Here is a 23,400-nt window from a genome sequence, read left to right as displayed (position 1 = left end):
TGAATAGATTAGTAAAGATAATGAGATATACAGAAGGGGGCTGTAATGCAACTATTAAGGATGCAAACTGCCATAATACCGCATGAAGAAGAAGGATCAGTAAATCTGTGATCCACATAAGGGGTCTAGAGACAAAAAGCCAGACTGTCTATTAAGCCAGGCTTGCTGATCCCGGCTCGCCAAATCCACCAATTCTGAGCCTCGCTTGGCTTTAGTGGAACGGAATAAACCAGGCTGTAAAGATCAGGATTTAAAAAGCCTGGCTTTGGCCTAAATCCTGGATTAGTTAATCCAAGTTTCGTGAAATAGGCCCCTGGTCTAGTGGAGGAGGGGATAGAACCAGTTGGTCCGATAGACAATAAGCTGTTATGGTCTATGTAGTGGAGGAGGGGATAGAACCAGTTGGTCTGATAGACAATAAGCTGTTATGGTCTATGTAGTGGAGGAGGGGATAGAACCAGTTGGTCTGATAGACAATAAGCTGTTATGGTCTATGTAGTGGAGGAGGGGATAGAACCAGTTGGTCTGATAGACAATAAGCTGTTATGCGTCTACCTGACAAAATGGCTGCTGTGTAAACAAGGGACTGTGTTGGTTTAAGACAGGGGTTCTCAACGTTTTTGGCCGGGGACCCCCGGAAATGCTTTGACAATGGCTCGGGACCCCCGCCCTGCCCTGCCCCCTACCGACCCCCAATATAAATTGACTGCTACAATAACCTTAATAATAATAATAAACCTGGCCCAGGCCGTAGCGTAACGGTCTGGGCACCGGACTGGTAATCCAGTCGCAGTGTGCCGCGGGTTCGACTCCCGGACCCGACACGGCCTTTACTGCATGTCATCCCCCCATCTCTCTCCCGTTTCCTGTCAGCCTACTGTCTGTCCCTTCAAAAATCAATAAAAGGCGTAAGCCGCAAAAAAAAAATCTTAAAAAAAATAAAAAATAAATAATAATAAACCTTAATAATGGAGACAATACACCATCAATAAATACTGAAACCAGATATAATCCTTAGGGAAGGTGTATGCATGTGTACTTTAACCCATTCTGTGTGGTAGGTAGGGTATCAGGTGTTAAGTCTTACCCTGTCCTCTCCCTGTCCCTCTGTGTGGTAGGGTATCAGGTGTTAATTCTTACCCTGTCCTCCCCCTGTCCCTCTGTGTGGTAGGGTATCAGGTGTTAAGTCTTACCCTGTCCTCCCCCTGTCCCTCTGTGTGGTAGGGTATCAGATATGTCCTTACCCTGTCCTCTCCCTGTCCCTCTGTGTGGTAGGGTTTCAGATATGTCCTTACCCTGTCCTCTCCCTGTCCCTCTGTGTGGTAGGGTATCAGATATGTCCTTACCCTGTCCTCCTCCTGTCCCTCTGTGTGGTAGGGTATCAGGTGTTAAGTCTTACCCTGTCCTCTCCCTGTCCCTCTGTGTGGTAGGGTATCAGGTGTTAAGTCTTACCCTGTCCTCTCCCTGTCCCTCTGTGTGGTAGGGTATCAGGTGTTAAGTCTTACCCTGTCCTCTCCCTGTCCCTCTGTGTGGTAGGTAGGGTATCAGGTGTTAAGTCTTACCCTGTCCTCTCCCTGTCCCTCTGTGTGGTAGGGTATCAGGTGTTCCTTGGTGTCAAAGGGAAGCTCGGTGAAGCTCCCGGGGAACGTTCCACAGGAGCAGGTCATCAGCAGGAAGACGACGGCTGCAAAGGTAACACAGATAATGGGTAAAGAAGTCAAATGTTTGTCGCCACTCCTTTTCCAACGTTCTGCTTCATTCAGAGTGTGCAGACACACATCCACATCGCTTGTATAGAGTTTAACTTTTTTGACAAAAAGGTGTACAGAACAACAAACAACAATGTGATACAAAAAAAAGGTGTTCAAAAACTATTCTGAAATGGTCTAGTATGGTTTCTGAAGTGGCTTAATATTTTCCAACGTGGGTCAAAAAAACTGTATCTGCTCTCAGGCTTCCAGCTCTGAACTATAACTAAAAACACAGCTGCTGATAATGCACACTGAATTAACCCATTTTGGGCGGGAACCCCTTTTGCTGTTAGCATTATGTTATGCTTTAGCTATTGAAAAATTGCCGATCTACAAGCTCGTAGCGCGCCACCGAGTGGCACGCTACGAGCTTGTAGGTCTGCTATTTTTGAAAGATCGAAGAACGACTGACATAGAAACATAGCTTTTTCAGAAAACTGTCAGGATGTAGAAGACATTTATAGAATCTGATCTCAGGTCAGAATGGCTTGCTGGCTTCTACTCCAATAGGCTGAATTATTAATTGCTCTATTAACTCATTTAAAGACTTAGGGGCTGCACAAAATATGTAATCAAGAAATGTCCTTCAATATCGTACGCACAATGAAATAACTCAAATACACCCATATAGACATTTTCTGTTCTACAAAGCAACAATAATAATTCAAGGGTGCTGTGGATGTTAAAACGGTTATTTTTAGGTGACCTGGGCCAGAAAAGTGTGAAAAAACCCCCTAATTTTTTTTAGATGACTCACTCACTCACCAAGCCGCGCCACGAGGCCCACTCACTCACTCACCAAGCCGCGCCACGAGGCCCACTCACTCACTCACCAAGCCGCGCCACGAGGCCCACTCACTCACTCACCAAGCCGCGCCACGAGGCCCACTCACTCACTCACCAAGCAGCGCCACGAGGCCCACTCACTCACTCACCGAGCAGCGCCACGAGGCCCACTCATACTCACTCACCGAGCAGCGCCACGAGGCCCACTCACTCACTCACCGAGCAGCGCCACGAGGCCCACTCACTCACTCACCGAGCAGCGCCACGAGGCCCACTCACTCACTCACCAAGCAGCGCCACGAGGCCCACTCACTCACTCACCGAGCAGCGCCACGAGGCCCACTCACTCACTCACCGAGCAGCGCCACGAGGCCCAGGATCATGGCGGCGACTCCGGGTCCCCCGAGCGCCCCCGACGTCTCCCTGACGGCGGACGGGTTTCCGTCCCGGCCAAAGGCCACGGCCACGCCCCCGGCCCCGCCCGGACCCCCCGGGCCGCAGAAGCCCCCCTCCTCCTCCTCGCTGCACGTGCACACCAGCAGCTCCAGGCGCTGTGGCTCGGGGCACGCCAGGCCCTGCTGGTCCCGGATGACCAGGGTCACCTCGTAGCGCCCGGGCCAGAGGGGCGTGGCCGAGAGCAGGGACACGCTGGAGTCTGGAGAGAGGGTGGAAAAAAGGGTTCAATTATTTTACTTAAAGGACCACTTCACCACTTTTCAACCTATCTTCATATAATAGGTCCTCACTAATAATCATGAAAAAACGGCGCAATTGTTTTTCTACTCAGTCTGTGTCTCATAGGAGGGCTGTGGGCAGTTCATAAACCGTCTTCCAGTGACATCATCGATGGGGAATACAAGCGAATAGAAACTGCAGGCTTTCTAGTCCTGAAAAGTGGCAATGCGAAAATGGAAGCCATCGTTCTCACGATAACATTTTTGTAAAATAATCTTGTTTTAAAAACAATCTGCCTAATGATGATGTCACTGGAAGACTATTTTCTAAACCGCCCACAGCCCTCCTATGAGACACAGACTGAGTAGGAAAAAATCGTGCCAAGTGGTCCTTTAAGTAAAAGTATCAATATAGAAATACTTTGTTAGAAGTAAGGGTCCAAAATAAAACTAAATTACTTGAGTAAAAATACAAAAGGTATTGGCATCAAAATGTACTTAAAGTACCCAAAATAGAAGTACTCATTATGCAGACTGTCTCTCTCTCTCTCTCTCTCTCTCTCTCTCTCTCTCTCGTACACATTTTCATTTACGTCTCGGTCTCGCCCTTATTTTGACTTTGACTTGACTCCCCCCCCCCCCCCTACTGCCCCCTACCTGTGAGGGGGTGTATCTCCCAATTTCAATTCAATTCAAAGGGCTTTATTGGCATGAGAAAACATACGTTTACATTGCCAAAGCAGAAAGAACAATACAACAATACAGCAATACAATCAAAACAAAAATGATGTACATTTGAAGGTCAGAATCTTCAATAGATCAAATTCTATGTACCAAGGTCACTCAGTGCAGGTATATAGTGCAGGAATATACACAATGATTAGTCTTTAGGGTGGTTGTGTTCCATTTGATATCCCAGCAACTCACAAATCTTGCTGCTGTGTTTGCACATTGTTGTACTGATTTGCCCAGCAGATATGGGAGTTTTTTGTCATTGGTCATGTTTTCAAAACCTCAGTGTGTGGTTGGTTGTAATCTGTGGGAAGTATGTGTCTCTGATGTCTTGGTACAATGGACAGATGGTTAGGAAGTGTAGCTCGGTTTCCCACTCGGTTTCCCACTCCCCCCCTCTACTGCCCCCTACCTGTGAGGGGGTGTATCTCCCACTCCCCGCGGGTCTCCTCGGCCACCAGGCTGAAGGCCAGCGGGGCTCCGTTGGGCTCGGCGTCCACGTCGTGAGCCGTGACGTTGACGGGACCCCTGGTGGCGGCGCAGTGGTACTGCGGCGTGCTGGTCAGCGCGGGGCAGTTGTCGTTGACGTCGCCCACCAGCAGGGCGATGGTCCCCGTGGCCGTTTGGGAGGGTCTCTCTGTCGGAGGAAAGAAATGGTTTTGTTTTTGATAATAGCGCTTTTCCAAGTGCTCAAAGCACTTAACCCATTTTGGGCGCGAATCCCTTTTGGTGTTTCAAGCACTATGTTATACTTTGGCTATTGAAAAATAGCAGATTTTACGAGCTACGAGCTTGTAGGTCTGCTATTTTTGAATTTTTTTAAAAATGTTGAATATATATTCTTTCAGAGCGAACGTTTTTTAACTCAAATCTTTGCTCAATGCTACAGCTAGAAATTAGTCATAATACTGTACGTGTATATTTGTGCACTTGTGGGGAGGGGAGACACCCCATGTGGGCCGTCTTAAGGCCCATTCATAGGCTGGATTTTCGGTGGTGAGGTGACCACCGCTCCGGTGGTGAGCTGACCACCGCTCCGGTGGTGAGGTGACCACCGGAGCTGAAATAACGTTGAGCGGTGGTGAGTAAAAACAGAGAGAAGGGCTGGAGCGGTGGCGGTGGTTTGCTCTTCACCGCGGCTCAGTGACGTCATGTTGTAGTTCGGCGGTCACCTCACCACCGAAAATCCAGACTATGTATGAGCCTTTAGTGAGACAGATGACGTCATGACTAAAATATCTAAAAACACCCTTTAACACAGGACTTGGTGGTGTAAGTACTAGGCTATATTTTTGTTACATTTCCCTTTTCTGAGTAATAATTGCTTTTTAAGTCTACACCTTTTAACAATAGTATGTCGACTTACAATACATGTAATAGTGCATTACCCTCCTCACCATATTAGTAAATCATTTTTAATGTTGACAAAACATTTGTTTGCCGTTGTATAGGTAGGATTTATTGTCGGTTGACAAAACAAAGTATGAATTAGTCTGTATGTCTGTCTTCAGTGTGTATATCATGCTGTATGCAAATATAACCACCAGGGGGTACTGTGGCTCCTTTAAATCATCCTGTTTAGACTTGAGAGACTTTGATTGATTGATTGATTGAAATATTTATTAACAGTTTGCAGAATTACAGTACATGTCAAGCACAAACTCAATACAAAGACTGTTAACTGCGAGTGGACGACCCAATTAAGCATTACACTTGTTTACAACAGGGTCCACATTGTTCAATTCATCAAAACATTTAGAGACATACAAACATTTAGAGACATACAAAAGACACTCTCTAGCCCATTCTGACCGGGCACCCATTTTGGTGTTAGCATCATGTTATGCTTTAGCTATTTAAAAATAGCAGATCTACAAGCTCATATCGCGCCACCGAGTGGCGCGATACGAGCTTGTAGGTCTGCTATTTTTGAAAAATCGAAGAGCGACTGACATTTCTAGAATCTGAGCTCAGGTCAGAATGGGTTCATTAGGACCAGTGTGTGTCCGGCGGAAACCTCGTATGAATCTGATCTCAGGTCAGAATGGGCTAGACACTGAACTGACCGTTGGTGAGGGACAGTATCTTGGCCACATAGGTCCCGTTGACCAGGAAAGGGCTCTCTCTGTCCGGCAGCTTGTTGAGGCTGATCTCTGCCGTGGCTGGGTCGATGGTCAGCCAGTTGTCTGGGTCGTAGCCTTTAGCGTACCTGTGGGAAGGAAGGAGAGACAACACCGTACATTATACATTTCCTATAACATTGATAACAGCTGGCATTACGACATGTGATTGATTGATTGATTGAAATATTTATTAACAGTTTGCAGAATTACAGTACATTTCAAGCACAAACTCAATACAAAGACTGTTAACTGTGAGTGGACGACCCAATTAAGCATTACACTTGTTTACAACAGGGTCCACCTTGTTCAATTCATCAAAACATTTAGAGACATACAAAACACTTCTATGTAGTAAAAGAACAGAACAGGAATTCATCATAAAGGAAGCAAAAAGGGAAAATATACATATACAGTGAGGGGAAGGGGGGGGGGGGGATTCAGATTTTACAGGGGCCGGTTTGGAATCCCTTGACTCCTTCAAAACCGCTCTCAAAAGGGCACCTATACGGACGGCTGCAATTCGAAACGGGCCCCCGTAAAATCTGAATCCCCCACCCCCACCTCTTTCCCCCCTCACTGTATATGTTTTCCCCCCTTTTTACCTCCTTTATGATGATTTCATGTTTTTGGCTATATACGTAGAAGTGTATATTTGTATATATATATATATATGTATGCATTGTTATGATTAATTGAAAACGGTGGACCCTCTTGTAAACAAGTGTAATGCTTTATGGTATCGTCCACTCACAGTTAACAGTCTTTGTATTGAGTTGTGCTTGAAATGTACTGTAATTCTGCAAACTGTTAATAAATACTTCAATCAATCAATCTTTCTAATTATTTGTTCGGCCCAAAAAATTGTGTTTATTTTATTGCCATGATAATTTTGTCAGGAGCCCGAGTTGGCTTTGTCCGGGGCCATGGAAGGTGGCAGGAACTGTGACCACTCTATAGAGTGGCCCAGGAAATAAATCCCAATGCATTTTGCCCATAGGCTTTTCTTTAAAGGACCACTTCACCACTTTTCAACCTATCTTCATATAATAGGTCCTCACTAATAATCATGATAAAATGGCACGATATTTTTCTACTCTGTCTGTGTCTCATAAGAGGGCTGTGGGCAGTTTAGAAACCGTCTTCCAGTGACATCATCATTAGGCAGATTTCTTTTTTAAACAAGATTTTTTTTACAAAAATGTTTAGATTTTCATTATCGTGAGAACGATGACTTCCATTTTCACATTGCAACTTTTCTGGACTAGAAAGCCTACAGTTTCTATTAGCTTGTATTCCCCATCGATGATGTCACTGGAAGACGGTTTCTGAATTGCCCGCAGCCCTCCTATGAGACACAGACCGAGTAGAAAATAATTGCACCATTTTTTTCATGATTATTAGTGAGGACCTATTATATGAAGATAGGTTGAAAAGTGGTGAAGTGGTCCTTTAAGTATTTATTTAAAGACGGTTACGCCGCAGACAAAGCCAACTCGGATCGTGACAAATCATGACAATGAACACAATGTTTTGGGCCGATCAAATAATTTATAAGAAGAAAAACAAAACAAATAGTGCTGTCTCCTGCCTTCTTTCTAATGATTTGATCGGCCCAATATATTGTGTTCATTGTCTTGATTTGTCTTGAAAATGCATTGGGATTCATTTCCTGGGCCACTCGTCGTTCTGAAAGGGGGAGGGACTGCGACGCTCTATAATGCGTGTTTAATGCTCTCACATGACGTTGTCGGCGAGCTCCCCGGTGTCGGGGTCCGTGGCCCGGTAGACGGCGATGACCTCCCCCAGCGGGGTCTCCCCGGGGGTCTCGGACACGGCCAGGGGCATGGTGGCCGGAGAGAACAGCGGCCCCTCGTTGACGTTCTGCACCGCGATGCTCACCGGGTAGCTCTTCCTCTTCTTCTTCTTCTTCTTCCTGGGCGGCTTCTTTTTGCCGCCGCCTCGTCCTCCTCCTCCTCCCGCCCCTCCTCCTCCTCCCGCCCCTCCTCCTCCCCCCCCTCCACCTCCTGCGTCTACGTCTAAGTCTACGTCTAAGTCTAAGTCTCCTCCTCCCCCTCCTCCATCTCCGTCTCCGTCTCCATCTCCATCTCCATCTCCTCCCCCTCCTCCACCCCCTCCCCCTCCTCCTCCCCCTCCTGCTCCTCCCCCTCCCCCTCCCCCTCCCCCTGCCTCACCCCCTCCCCCTCCTCCATCTCCATCTCCATCTCCATCTCCATCCCCATCACCTCCATCTCCAGCGGGTGGTGCAACGTTGGACACCACCAGGCCCAGGTTGATGTTTGGGTTCTCCTCGAAGTCCACGGGCTGCACACACACACACACACACACACGTTGGTCTTACTAATACAAAACAAATAGTTTTCAACCTCTTACATGATATCAAGGTCCGTTATTTATCGGGCATTTGAGCCACGGAACCACCAGTTTGATGACATTTTAACCTCTCCGGACCCAAAACTTTTGAGTATTTCGTTGCCGTTGGTCGATTTTGTCCACAATTCCATGCTGTATTGATGTTGGTACCATTAGGAGAGACGACAGGCAAACATTGATCAAATTGTCAATTATTGTAGATTGAATTCCAATTACCTTCTCCAGCATGAGAACCCCTTCGTTGGTGGTTGTGTTTATAGTCTACGTTACCTTCTCCAGCATGAGAACCTTTTTTTTTTTTTTTTTTTTTTTCATATTTTTATTCCACGATTTTGTAACCCATTTTTCACCCCTGTGTCAATCATCTAATGTGATCCTGGGCTCTACACACCCTCCACCAACCTAGTCCCCATATATGGGGGACAAGGGGAGAGCAACGGACTTGAACTCATGCTTCCTTCATGCCTGAGTGTCCAAGTTGCTCCTTTACACCTGACAGGGGGGAGTTTCCCTGGTTGGACGTAGCGCGTGGAAGGAACACGTTATTCCAACCAGTTCCTTTCCCCTCCATCAGGTGCCCCGGCTGGCCAGGGGGAGGCAGTTTAGAGACCAGGATTACTGCACGTTTTTTGTGGGGGTACCTACCCTACGTTACCTTCTCCAGCATCAGAACAGGTGTGTTCATAGTCTACGTTATACCTTCTCCAGCATCAGAACCCCTTCGTTGGTCTTGGGGTCGGTCTTGACGCTGAAGGTCCCGTCGTCGTTCCCAGAGATGATGTCGAACACGGCCAGGCTGTTGTCTGAGCCGGGCTCGTCTGAGTCCAGAACCTTGAACCTCATCACCTCCACGTTGGCCGTGTTCTCCTCGATGTGGCCCGAGTACTGAGAACACAAAGTACTGTCAGAGTACCGAGAACACAAAGTACTGTCAGAGTACTGAGAAACACAAAGTACTGTCAGAGTACTGAGAAACACAAAGTACTGTCAGAGTACTGAGAACACAAAGTACTGTCAGAGTACTGAGACACAAAGTACTGTCAGAGTACTGAGAAACACAAAGTACTGTCAGAGTACTGAGAGTACTGTCAGAGTACTGAGAACACAAAGTACTGTCAGAGTACTGAGAACACAAAGTACTGTCAGAGTACTGAGAACACAAAGTACTGTCAGAGTACTGAGAACACAAAGTACTGTCAGAGTACTGAGAAACACAAAGTACTGTCAGAGTACTGAGAACACAAAGTACTGTCAGAGTACTGAGAACACAAAGTACTGTCAGAGTACTGAGAACACAAAGTACTGTCAGAGTACTGAGAACACAAAGTACTGTCAGAGTACTGAGAACACAAAGTACTGTCAGAGTACTGAGAACACAAAGTACTGTCAGAGTACTGAGAACACAAAGTACTGTCAGAGTACTGAGAACACAAAGTACTGTCAGAGTACTGAGAACACAAAGTACTGTCAGAGTACTGAGAACACAAAGTACTGTCAGAGTACTGAGAACACAAAGTACTGTCAGAGTACTGAGAACACAAAGTACTGTCAGAGTACTGAGAACACAAAGTACTGTCAGAGTACTGAGAGTACTGTCAGAGTACTGAGAACACAAAGTACTGTCAGAGTACTGAGAACACAAAGTACTGTCAGAGTACTGAGAGTACTGTCAGAGTACTGAGAACACAAAGTACTGTCAGAGTACTGAGAACACAAAGTACTGTCAGAGTACTGAGAAACACAAAGTACTGTCAGAGTACTGAGAAACACAAAGTACTGTCAGAGTACTGAGAAACACAAAGTACTGTCAGAGTACTGAGAACACAAAGTACTGTCAGAGTACTGAGAAACACAAAGTACTGTCAGAGTACTGAGAACACAAAGTACTGTCAGAGTACTGAGAAACACAAAGTACTGTCAGAGTACTGAGAACACAAAGTAGTGTCAGAGTACTGAGAGTACTGTCAGAGTACTGAGAACACAAAGTACTGTCAGAGTACTGAGAACACAAAGTACTGTCAGAGTACTGAGAGTACTGTCAGAGTACTGAGAACACAAAGTACTGTCAGAGTACTGAGAAACACAAAGTACTGTCAGAGTACTGAGAACACAAAGTACTGTCAGAGTACTGAGAAACACAAAGTACTGTCAGAGTACTGAGAACACAAAGTACTGTCAGAGTACTGAGAAACACAAAGTACTGTCAGAGTACTGAGAAACACAAAGTACTGTCAGAGTACTGAGAAACACAAAGTACTGTCAGAGTACTGAGAACACAAAGTACTGTCAGAGTACTGAGAAACACAAAGTACTGTCAGAGTACTGAGAACACAAAGTACTGTCAGAGTACTAGAAACACAAAGTACATGTCATGCTGTATAACGCATTGTGAGCTTGTAGATCAGCTATGATCAGCATGCAAGCAAGTAAAATGACTTGTGTCTTTTACTTATACTGGATCTCTTCTCCACTAGTCCCTTCCTAACATTTTAGTCTAGTTTTTATTTGTTGAATATTATTTTGTCATAGTTTTAGTCGACGAAACTGTAGTAAATCAATGGACAAACAAGGTTGTTTGTTATACTTAAAATAACAAAATAACGAAAGCTACAATGAAATAAAGAATTATAATAGAATATATGTAGGTCTACTGCAACTAACTGAAACCGTTTTGTTGTTTACAAAACAGACTATATCTAACTATAATCAGAGAATATGTCCTTTAGTTTTAGTCTTTGCCAAACAAAATACGACCGCCGGATTTGAGGTCAGTTGGACTGGACGGTTCTTGAGATACAGAAAGTGATGGATTGCTGTCGTTGATCTTGGATCCATAATTGCCGTAAAACTCTATTGTTCTACTGTTTTTCTAACACTAGATGACAGAAGACCAGCAGCATGTGACTGATTATTATACTTCTGTGTTTGTAGACACACAATATCGTTCCCTATAACCCCCGGGCAGGTACTCTCTCTCTGTGTTTATTACCACCCTGACCTCAGCGTCCACACTGAGGTCAGGGTAATAAACTCATGGGTACAGAGACTGAGAGTATACCTCAGCATACATAAAGGACCTAGTGTTCTTCTGAATGAATCAAACGATTTCACTTAATCTGACAGGCTATATATCTGCTCCAACTCCAGCCTGATGCGTACATGCACGGATGGCCTTGGGCCATTGTTTAAGCGTCTCGTTGATAGATTTAGACCTACGTGCGTGCGTGCGTGCATTATTTGCATATTTCACATGTGGATGTGCATGCCTGTGGTTACATGTAATGGTATGCCATGCTGTGGTATGTGCGTGTCTATACTCTGTATACGTGTGTAATATATCAATCATGAATATGGACTTCATCTTGCCTGGTTCCCTGTTCATTTTGATTTATTTAGTTTATTATAGTTTTTAAAACACTTTTAAAACACTCTTAATCTTTCGGAACTACTATACTATATATATATATATATATATATATATATTAATGCTGGGCCGTTATCGGCGTTAACGTGCTGCGTTAACGCGAGAATATTATCGCGCGTCAAAGAAATTATCGCCATTAATCTATTCTCAAAGTTGGGTCTGGGAGCTGGGTCTGCATTGACTGCATAAAGCGAGCAAACTAGGAATTTCACGTTTCAAATTGCCATTCGAATGGAGCTTTTATCATTTATTATCCCAGTTCATTCTGTTGGCAAGATTTAAAAATAATAAGCCCCGACTGCCTGCGGAGTTTATTTCTCCTGCCTTCTGTGTGATTTATCCACTATACATTCTGCGTCTACTACATCCTGTAGTTCACTTAAGAAATAAAAGTATTGTTACAAGCAGCTTTTATTTTGAAGAGGAAGAGGAAGTTCCCAGCTAGCAAGTCATGGCGCGCCGCCGACGTGAGGCGGTCCCCGCGCGCCGCGGATCGTGTCCTCCGCCGGGCGCGTGACGCGACGTGGGCAAGTCGTTCATGATCAGCGTGGGCCACGCGCCCCGACGCGCGTGTAGCCGGCGCCCCGCTTCTCTGCCGCGACTCGAACGTCAGCTACGGACAGCAGCAGCAGGACAGCGTGAAGCTGTCTTATGACACCCCCCCCCCCCCCCCCCCATATATATTGCGACCCTCACCCCTCGATTCTCCCCCATGCTCACCTCCCTCCCACATATTTATAGAAACATAATAAAGCAGCAAATGTATACTTAATTTTGTTTCTTTATTAGGAAAAAAAAAAGTTACAATGAAAACATTTATACAGCCATGTTAAACATAAAGGCACATAAACATAAAAAAAACATGGAAATATTTTAAAACATACAAGTTTATACAAGTGGTTGATTTTTATGTAATTTTGCTGAGAATGCACTTAAGGACCACACTTTGAGAACCACTGGCTCCTAAAATCTATAAAACAGTAAAACACCAACTTTCCTGAAACCACCAGGACATTGTTGGATAAGATTGTGTCCACAATAACACAGTTTTCTGAAGAACCTATGTTTCTATATCAGTGGTTCTCAAATTATGTCATGTCAAGGACCCCAGAAATATATGAAATTGGCCGCAGACACCTATCTGAAAATATGTTGTTCCAGGGACTACCCAGAAGCAAAGAGGAGTTAAAAACGTTTGCTCTGAAATAATATATATTCAAAGATTTGCACATTTTCAGGATAAAACAAAATAGACCTACAAGCTCGTAGCGCGGTCCCTGGAACAACATATTTTCAGATTGGAGTAAATCGTTTGAACACCAATGATACAGAAACATCTAGGGTTTTCAGAAAACAGTCATACCATTTAAACACTTTAACCATCATTTTAAAAGCCGTTAGATTGTTGGCAGATTTACAAGCTCACGAGCTTGTAGATTTGCTATTTTTTTTTAAATCGTGAAAATGTGGCCCAAACCCAGTGAACGTTTTAACTCAAATCTGCGAGGATTTAGAAGACATTTTGTGGAATCAGTTCTCAAGTTTAATTTCTTATGTCTATAAAACACAAGTATTTTCTGTGTGGTTAGTTATGTAGGCCCAATAACAGTTACACAGCAATAAACAGAACACACAATCGAGATTCACCTTTTGAGCAAGAAATGGTGCAGCATACATTTGAACCCTTTTCATGCCAAAGTTATTCAGCATTTGAGCCACGGACCACCGTTTGATGAGCTGCCGTTTCCTTCCTTTATGAAGCCTGACTGTTGGCCGCCAGCAGAAGTTCCAGGATGCACCCTATCCAACGTCTCCGGCTCTCAGACCCCAGGTCCCCGTCACTGAAGTCCAAGATCCCCTGGTTTTAACCATTATTTAAAAAGCTGTAAGCTGTTGAAAACGAGCTTGTAGATTTGCTAATTTTGAAACATCGTGAAAATGTGGCACAAATCTGTAAATATATATTCTTTTGCAGCAAACGTTTTAACTCATCTGTGCGGATTTAGAAGACATCAGTTCTCAAGTTTAAGTGCTTAAGTCTTTAAAACACCAATTCTCTTCTGAGTGGAGTCAGGAGTTTCTGAGCGTAGCAATGTGTGTATGTCCCCGTGTCTGTATGTCCGAGCACGGAAAGCTGGGTGCGTTCCTTGAGGTCTGGATGTTGCGGGGACCCCCACACGGTACAATGCAGGCTGGGTATAGAGGGTCAGGGAAACCCGACTGGTGGTAGCCTTTCCAGCAGAGGTTGAAGTCGATAGGTCTTCCTCCAGCGAAAGTTCGTCTGAAATCACAGAATTCATTAAATACATTTTTTTCACCTTAATCATTTCTCTGTCTTGTGATTCATGACTTAACAGTTGCCCTGTGGGTAAAAACCCAGCCATTTTCTAATTTCTATTCCTGTGCTAAAATGTGACATGTGACAAAATGTGAAAATGTTCTTACCATTTTTATTATCCATTTTATTCATCCATCACCATCATCTCCACTTCCTCCACGTGACCTCATCTGTAATTTGAACAAAATCAAATACAAAATTGTGGATTATATATGGATTGCATTTGTATAGGGCTCACAACACGTGAGCTTGTAGATCGACTATTTTCACCATGCAACCAAGTGTAAATTCAGGCATTCTGAAATAGGCCTACCCATTTAGACCTGAGGACGCATCTGTGTCGCCTCATAGGTTTTAAACATTATTTTAAAAGCTGTTAGCTGTTGAAAAATAGCAGAATCTACAAGCTCATATAGTGTGGCATAGAGTGCCACAGTACTCATAATACACCTCAGTCATTTAAAATGTACACAGTTACACATTGTTGGGTGCCAATTTGCTGTCCTTGGTAAAAATTAAAATGAACAATTACCTTAAATTAAAGAACGATGTCTCAGCTCTGTACAGCATGTCACCTTGTCTGTAAAATGAAATCAAATTCAAGTCAAATTTCTTTCAAATGTAACAGCAAACTTGAGGCAAGAGAGCTTAATTGTAGCATGCAACCTGTGGACTTTTATCAACATAAGAAGACGTTAGAAAAGAACATCATGATACATTATTATTGTTCGCTACTAAACCATTTTACTTACTTCTGATATGAGGTTGCTTTGTTTCCCCCAGCCTCCACCGTCTGGGTCGATCTTGCTGGAATCTTGTTTGTCTGTAAAATTAAATAATATAAAACACCGTCCATAACGCAGTAGCTTTCTCTTTCCAACGGAGCTAGATGTTTTTAAGCCACGTCCAAACAATAGATTAGATAGCTAGCTAGCTAGCTAGCTAGCTAGCTAGCTGCTAGCTAGCTAATCTATTCCCTCTAGCTAACGTTAGGGTTACGTGCACAGATAAAGATCACGTGTAATTACACTACACACAGTATATATCAGATATAAAAATACACTGACCTTTCAACTGAATTTCTCCGGAGAAAAACGGCGAAATATAAGCCTTTGTTGTGGAGTCCTCGACTACAACTTCTGCTCATTGCTCAAAAGACAACAACAACAGAGCACTGAGCAGCCAGCCGAGAAGCCTGAGGCTGCAATGCATGCCGGGTAAAAAAGTTAGTTTCAGCCTTCTAGTGGAATCCTGATATTTCCTCTTGTACTGTATTGTCTTGTGGGTTAGTCCTTGCATAGTTATGTACCATATAATATGACATAAGATTCAGGAAGACCCAAAGATGTATAAGTTTGTAGTATAAGGATATAATGTAACCTTAAGAGGCAGCAGGCATTTCTCAATGCCGCAAGAATCCACTTAATTTTATTCAATAATAGTTAAAAAATAATCTTAATAATAATAATCCTACAAAATATAATATTATTATTATTGATTTATTTATACATACGATGCGCAACACATCCTTGTCAGAGAGAGAGAGAGAGAGAGAGAGAGAGAGAGGGGCGGGGGGGGCAAGCCTCAGGAGAGCGTCACGAGGGCTGTAAATGCACAGATCTGTGCATCAGGAATGAAAATCTACTGAGTGACAGTGACTGACGTGAAGACCGCCTGGGGAATTCCACGCGCGCCGGGCGCGCAGCGCCCGGCTCCCGACGGCGGGAGGCGGTACCTAGCGGGGCAATGCTAGCTGGGTTGTTTCAGGTTGTAGCCAGCTACCATGACAGTCTTGAGTCTACCGGTGCGGGTGGCAGTGGAATAATAACAACAACATGCTTTTAGCCAAAGTTCATAAAAACCGCATGCGTCTATGACTTAAACAATGTAGGCTAAACACTTTGGAATTACGTTAAACATGGTATATCCTCCGTGGCGGCGTCATTAGGTGAGTACTAGTTAATTAATTGTTAAGTTTCATAGTATCATTCATCATCAACAGGCTGTTGTTTGATGCCCCCCAAAATGAACAGGTTACAGCCTAAGGATTCTCATTCTGTCACTGCCTGCAAGGATGGCCGCCGTGCCATTTCTTATAAATTATCTAATTCATATGTGGTTCGTCGTGGGTCCACTCCACGTGGAGTTGTTATTGTTCATGTGCCACGGTGCGCGCCGTGGAAAAGGCATTAGGAGCGCAGCGCAACAGCCTAATAGTATGGCATATTATTGTCTGTACTCTCTGCACTCTCTTTCTGTCCAGTCCTACGTGTATAGGCTGGCGATTGTGGCGACTTTAATTTGGTTAATAGGCTAAAGAGAGAGCTGTAAAGGGGATATTGTCTATGGTCAGTTCATGGTGTGTATCATTCTCGTTTTTAACCGGGCCGTGGCCCGTGATAATGCGTCGCAATGACGGTAGGCAGTAGCCTAATAATACAATGTAACCAACTTGCGCAAGCATAAAAAAATGGGTTGTTATTCTGTGTATTATTATAGGCTAAATTACCAAATATGAGCTAAAATAAACAATGTAAATATTCGAATATTTCCGAATATTACAAATAATGAAGCAATGAAATTCGAATTGGATTATAGAGGTGAACTGACAGCACTAATGTGAACAAGCTGGTGTGTCTGAGTGACTGGTGGAAGAAGGAGAGGTAGAGGTTGGACTCAAATCATGTCACAAAGCTACTGACTGTAAACAGTTCTTCATCACCTCTAGGTTTACAGTTTAATTAATGTCATATCCCAGAAAAGGGGGTACTTTGTTCTTGCACCCACTGTTTCAAATTGCCTGTATGGTAACGTGTTTATGGTTATTCGTGTTTAACTGAATAAACAATGTATAACACACGTACATCGTATTGAACATTATTATTATATTTTCATTACCAATTATGATAGGGCTCCTGGTCTAATGGGCCACGTGGCCCGTTCAAGGATTTACTTCTGGTCATTATTTAGGTAGCGCACACATATTTTCAATGCTTTCGGCAGAGTTCAAATGAGCCATTTTAATCTAGATTAATCTAGATTAACTCCAGAATTGCAGTGAGATTAATCTAGATTAAAAAAATTAATCTATGCCCACCACTAATATATATATATATATATATAATAATTATTATTATTATTATACAGTGTTTTCATCGAAAATTTTTCGTCAACTTTTTCCACTGATGAAAACTAAGCTATGATGACTAAAACTATAAGTACTAAATGTACTGACAATTTTGTCAACAAATGTTAGGAAGGGACTAGTGGACAAGAGATCCAGTATAGGTCATTTTACACTTGGTTGCATGCTGAAAATAGCCGAATAGTAGATTGGCTATTTTCAGCAAGTGTAAAAACAGTCATTACGATGGCAACAGGGCCCGCTAAAATACATTTTAGTCGACTAAAATCCTATGATATTTAGTCAACTAAAACTAGACTAACACTAATTAAGACATTCCAGGTGACTAAAATGTGACTAAAACTAAATGAAAACTATTCAAGAGAGACTATGGCTAAAACTAAAATCTGCCAAAAACAACTCCGTCAGAGCGTTGAGGTTTGCTGCCCAAAGTGCCCATATGGTAGAGATCCGGCCCTGGTGCATATAGAGCAGTTGCGTGCACAGACATTTAGAGGGGCAGGTGCTCGAGTGAAAAAAAAAGGGCACCTTGTGCGGCGCATTTTGGGGCGGGAACGCATTTTGGTGCTTTAGCTATTGAAAAATAGCAGATCTACTTGTAGGTCTGCTATTTTATTTATTTATCGAAGAACCACTGACGTATAGAAACATAGCTTTAGATTGTGGGGGCCTAAATAATATAGTGGAAGCGTCTTTTATCAAGATTTGATCAATGTCACCGCATGGTCCACACACTACAAATTAAGAAAAAAAAATATATATATTTATTTTAAGAGCACATTGCTAAAAAGGGCAAGGGGTGCTCTAGCACCCCCTAGTGTCTTATCTGTGCACGCCACTGATATAGAGAGCCTATATGTATTGAATGGAGCTCCCCGGGTTGCAGACACGTCTAAAGTAACGTACCTCGTCCTTCTCCAGCGTGGGCTGGTTGTCGTTGACGTCCAGGATGTCGACCCGCACGGTGGTCGTAGCGGTGAGGCCTCCCGGGGCTCCGTCCATGTCCGCTGCCCTGATGGTCAGAGCGTAGGAACCCACCCTCTGGACCGAGACCAAGAGAGGTAAACGTTCACATCACACTGCATGAGGTTCTGGTTCTAATGAAAACATCTGAGAACCATAGTATCGCAATAAACATAAGTGTCATACGTATTCGGAGGAGAACCTGGAGAGACTTGACCTTCAGTGTTTTGGGTCTTATGATCAAAATAAGAACGTTATAATGGTGTGTAAAGCAGAAAATGAAGCATTTGACTCGACTCCTTCAAAACCGCTCTCAAAGGGCACCTACGGACGTCTCAAAGGGCACCTACGGACGTCTCAAAGGGCACCTACGGACGTCTCAAAGGGCACCTAGGGACGTCTCAAAGGGCACCTAGGGACGTCTCAAAGGGCACCTACGGACGTCTCAAAGGGCACCTACGGACGTCTCAAAGGGCACCTACGGACGTCTCAAAGGGCACCTACGGACGTCTCAAAGGGCACCTACGGACGTCTCAAAGGGCACCTACGGACGTCTCAAAGGGCACCTATAGGGACGTCTCAAAGGGCACCTACGGACGTCTCAAAGGGCACCTAGGGACGTCTCAAAGGGCACCTACGGACGTCTCAAAGGGCACCTATAGGGACGTCTCAAAGGGCACCTATAGGGACGTCTCAAAGGGCACCTAGGACGTCTCCAAGGGCACCTACGGTCGTCTCAAAGGGCACCTACGGTCGTCTCAAAGGGCACCTACGGTCGTCTCAAAGGGCACCTAGGGACGTCTCAAAGGGCACCTAGGGACGTCTCAAAGGGCACCTAGGGACGTCTCAAAGGGCACCTAGGGACGTCTCAAAGGGCACCTAGGGACGTCTCAAAGGGCACCTAGGGACGTCTCAAAGGGCACCTAGGGACGGCTGCAATTCGAAACTGGCCCCCGTAAAATCTGAACCCCCCCCCCCACCCCCCCCCCACTCCTTTCCACCTCACTGTATATGTTTATTTTTACCTCATTTGTTTTACCTTTTTACCTCATTTTTGATAATTTCTTGTTTTGACTATACTAGTAGTTGTGTATATTCGTACGTCTCTAATTGTTTTGATGAATTGAACATGGTGGACCCTCTTGTAAACGAGTGTGCTTTAGTTTATGGTGTCGTCCACTCACAGTTAACGGTCGTTGTATTCAGTTGTACTTGAGATGTACCGTAATTCTGCAAACTGTTAATACATCAATTAATCAATCAATCAATTTGCCACACACACATACATGTACAGACATATTGATGACCCCTGATGTAGCCTCGGTCCCAGGCTTACTTATCTGCGAAAAGAAAAGCCTGGTCACAACATAAGGCAGAGAAGCTATCGGCGGTTGTATCCCCCGGAACAGCCGTCAAATGTATTTCCCCCGGATACGATATTTTCCCGACCAATCACAACACACTTGTTTCATTCGCGGAGAATGTAAACTGATTTGTAAAGCACCAACGATTTCACTTCCGCTAAAATCCCGCAACTTCCGCTGATAGTCTTTTCAGCTTAGGTCTTGCCCAGGGTACCCCTGATGGGGGTCAAGGTCCTATAGAGCGAGCGAACACACCTCTCGGTCCAGACGGGGCTCCTTGACGTAGACGCAGCCGGTCCGTCGGTCCACGTAGAAGGAGGAGGCTCCGTCGGCAGGCTCCTGCTGCTCCAGGCTGTAGGAGATCTTAGTGTGCTCCGTGCCCGCCTTGTCTCTGTCGGTGGCGTTCACCTGGACCACCAGGGTTCCTGCATGGGGAAGAGATTCAATGTTACACCTGGACCACCATGGGGTTCCTGGGGAAGAGATTCATTGTTACACCTGGACCACCATGGGGTTCCTGGAGGAGGGGACGACATTCAATGTTACACCTGGACCACCCAGGGTTCCTGGAGGAGGGGACGACATTCAATGTTACACCTGGACCACCCAGGGTTCCTGGAGGAGGGGACGACATTCAATGTTACACCTGGACCACCAGGTTTCTGGGGAAGAGATTCAATGTTACACCTGGAGCACCAGAGTGCCTGGAAGTTGCAGTGTTGACGTTGACGGTACATTTTAGATTTAGTCGACTAAAAACAGTTGATTTTGTCGGTAATTTATTTTGGGAGATTTTACACTTGCCGAAAGTAGTCTATCCACAAGCTCGACTACAACGCATGACTCGTTGTGAGCTTGTAGATCTGTTGATGCTTGTAGATCTATTGTAGATCTGCTATTTTCAATGAAATGGGTTGAGTGAGTGCTCTAGTCTATAAAGAGCTTTCCCCACAGTCCAGTATCCTCACTGCTCATTGGACAGCTCAGTGAACAGTCCAGTATGCTCACTGCTCATTGGACAGCTCAGTGAACAGTCCAGTATGCTCACTGCTCATTGGACCGCTCAGTGAACAGTCCAGTATGCTCACTGCTCATTGGACAGCTCAGTGAACAGTACAGTATGCTCACTGCTCATTGGACAGCTCTGTGAACATACAGTGTGCTCATTGGACAGCTCAGTGAACATACAGTGTGCTCATTGGACAGCTCAGTGAACATACAGTGTGCTGATTGGACCGTATTGATTCCGTCTGGCGTCACGCCCACAGACTCTCCAGATAGTGGTGTCTTCGGGGCATGAGTTTGACGGTCGGCTCTCATGCTGATACCTGCATCTCTCCCCCTGCAATGCATCACATCCCTGACAGATGTTTTACTTAAAGGACCACTTCACCACTTTTCAACCTATCTTCATATAATAGGTCCTCACTAATGAGCATGAAAAAATGGTACGATTCTTTTCTACTCTGTCTGTGTCTCATAGGAGGGCTGTGGGCAGTTTAGAAACCGTCTTCCAGTGACATCATCATTAGGCAGATTTTTTTTTAAACAAGATTTTTTTTACAAACATATTTAGATTATCATTATCGTGAGAACGATGGCTTCCATTTTCGCATTGCAACTTTTCAGGACTAGAAAGCCTGCAGTTTCTATTAGCTTGTATTCCCCATCGATGATGTCACTGGAAGACGGTTTCTGAACTGCCCACAGCCCTCCTATATGAGACACAGACCGAGTAGAAAAGAATCGTACCATTTTATCATGATTATTAGTGAGGACCTATTATATGAAGATAGGTTGAAAAGTGGTGAAGTGGTCCTTTAACCTCTTAAACCCCAGGAGGGTCCAGGAGGGAGTTGGAACCTGAGACCAAGTAAAAGTCCGTAAATCAAAATGTACTTGAGTAAAAGTACAAAAGTATTTGCATCAAAATGTATGTATGTGTCAATTATCTATTGTGATCCTGGGCTCTACACACCCTCCGCCAACCTGGGGAGAGCAACGTGAACTCATGCTTCCTTTCATGCATGAGGAGTCCAAGTTGCTACAAGAATGTCCCATTTCAAGTTTTCATAGGTCTAAAAAATCTTTTGAAAATAACAGAAAGCTTCTATCAAAAGCTAAAGCCTAACTAGCAACTAAAGTTATCATCAAATACATTTAGTAGATTAACAGTACAATATTTGGATCTAAAATCTAATGGAGTAGAAGTAAAAGTATTGGAAATACAAATACCTCAAAATTGTACTTAAGTACAGTACAGTACTTGAGTAATTGTACTGCTTACTTTCAGGATCTGAACTGAGGAGGATGACGACTAGCTGTGTGATTACGTACAGCGTGTGCAAACTGGTTGTACTGTTTATCTCACATGTACTGTATATATACTGTATATCTACTGTATATCTCACATGTCGGAAGTCTCTCATCACTGATATTACAGATTGCTAGAACTTAACAAGATAAGTTGAGTTGTGGGAACAAATTGTGCAGGAGCAAGATGCCTTGTCAATGCATTGATTTATTGAAAGGCATGATCTACCCCTTTGATTTTCACAAGCACAAATCAAAATATTTCATATAACTGTACACCACGTGCTACATTATCGCCTTGACGTTTCACTTAAGTTATGACTATATAGGCCTTGGCTTCAATACTGTACAGTTATTTGAAATATTTTGATAATATTGTTTTGTATTTGAGGTATTACCATGTTTTTGTTTTTGCTTACTGTAAATCGCTCTGGATTAAGAGTGTCTGCTATAATGTCTAAACTGTCAATTAAATTGTAAATTGTGTAGCCTTGTTTAGCAGAGTGGCTCACATAGTCACAACCTCAGCTTAATGGCCTAAAACATAATATCACACATATTAGTCCCATACTAGGCCATACATTGCCTACTTGCACACAAGTAGTAGCCTGATTATCAGACTAGCTTTCTTGAAGCTTCAGTCTGACATTGTCTCCTGTCTGAGCGATTTCAAGGGGGAGGGGATTAGAATTTCCCTCAACCAATAGCCATTGTTGTTGTTTTTCATGTGTGTTGCGCTGTGTGATGACGCTGAAAACGGGCCTCGGCGCTGATTGGTTGTTCATTAGACCCACCCCCCACCACCAATTCTTGTTGGATAATACATTTTTGTACCGAAGAAATGATAGGTTCATCCAGGCTGGGGCAGCGGTGGCCGAACGGTTTGCGGAGCGGTCTTGATATCGGAAAGGTCGCTAGTTCATATCCCCGGACCGGCACGTTAAAATTACCACCGCTGAAGTGCCCTTGGACAAGGCATTGAACCCCTACCATGAAATGTTCTATGAGCAGGGCCTGGCTGTAAACAAGTTCTTGAGCTTAGTCCAGTTACCCTGGGTAAACATATAGTAACTTTGCTTTGTACTGTACTGTACTGTACTGTACTGTACTGTACTGTACTGTACTGTACTGTACTGTACTGTACTGTACTGTACTGTACTGTACTGTACTGTACTGTACTGTACTGTACTGTACTGTGCCCTTGAGCAAGGCATTGATCCCCTACCATGAAATGTTCTATGAGCAGGGCCTGGCTGTAAACAAGTTCTTGAGCTTAGTCCAGTTACCCTGGGTAAACATGGTAGTGCATTTCTAGTGTTACCTGCCGTGCTGTTCTCCTTCACTCCAGCAGGGGGCGTGGGTTGAAACACCGGCGGGTTGTCGTTCTCGTCCTCCA

The 23,400-nt window shown here is 44.2% G+C and overlaps 1 protein-coding gene and 1 long non-coding RNA gene across 2 annotated transcripts in view; both read right to left on the bottom strand.

Moving 5' to 3' along the window:
• LOC310860039 (desmoglein-2.1-like) overlaps positions 1–23,400 on the bottom strand; it is a gene marked incomplete at its 3' end in the record, with an annotated part of 33,812 nt that overhangs the window by 6,446 nt on the left and 3,966 nt on the right. The window contains 10 exon segments of the mRNA XM_083766800.1: positions 1,563–1,684; positions 2,893–3,192; positions 4,356–4,580; positions 6,010–6,152; positions 7,805–8,043; positions 8,281–8,388; positions 9,157–9,342; positions 18,271–18,405; positions 19,947–20,116; positions 23,326–23,400. The exon segment at positions 23,326–23,400 is cut by the window's right edge and continues 67 nt beyond it. Coding sequence (XP_083622926.1) covers positions 1,563–1,684; positions 2,893–3,192; positions 4,356–4,580; positions 6,010–6,152; positions 7,805–8,043; positions 8,281–8,388; positions 9,157–9,342; positions 18,271–18,405; positions 19,947–20,116; positions 23,326–23,400 — 1,703 coding nt within the window.
• Positions 14,026–15,348, bottom strand: LOC310860581. Its single transcript, XR_014569392.1, has 5 exons — positions 15,287–15,348; positions 14,972–15,042; positions 14,752–14,799; positions 14,327–14,389; positions 14,026–14,162 (listed from the first exon to the last, which is right to left on the bottom strand). It is a non-coding gene; the product is annotated as an uncharacterized lncRNA (long non-coding RNA).

Source organism: Protomyctophum parallelum (assembly GCF_964188405.1).
Source record: "Protomyctophum parallelum genome assembly, chromosome: 6".
Classification (NCBI taxonomy): Eukaryota; Metazoa; Chordata; class Actinopteri; order Myctophiformes; family Myctophidae; genus Protomyctophum; species Protomyctophum parallelum.
Note: the sequence above shows the minus strand (reverse complement) of the source record. Positions and strands in the feature narration are given on the sequence as shown.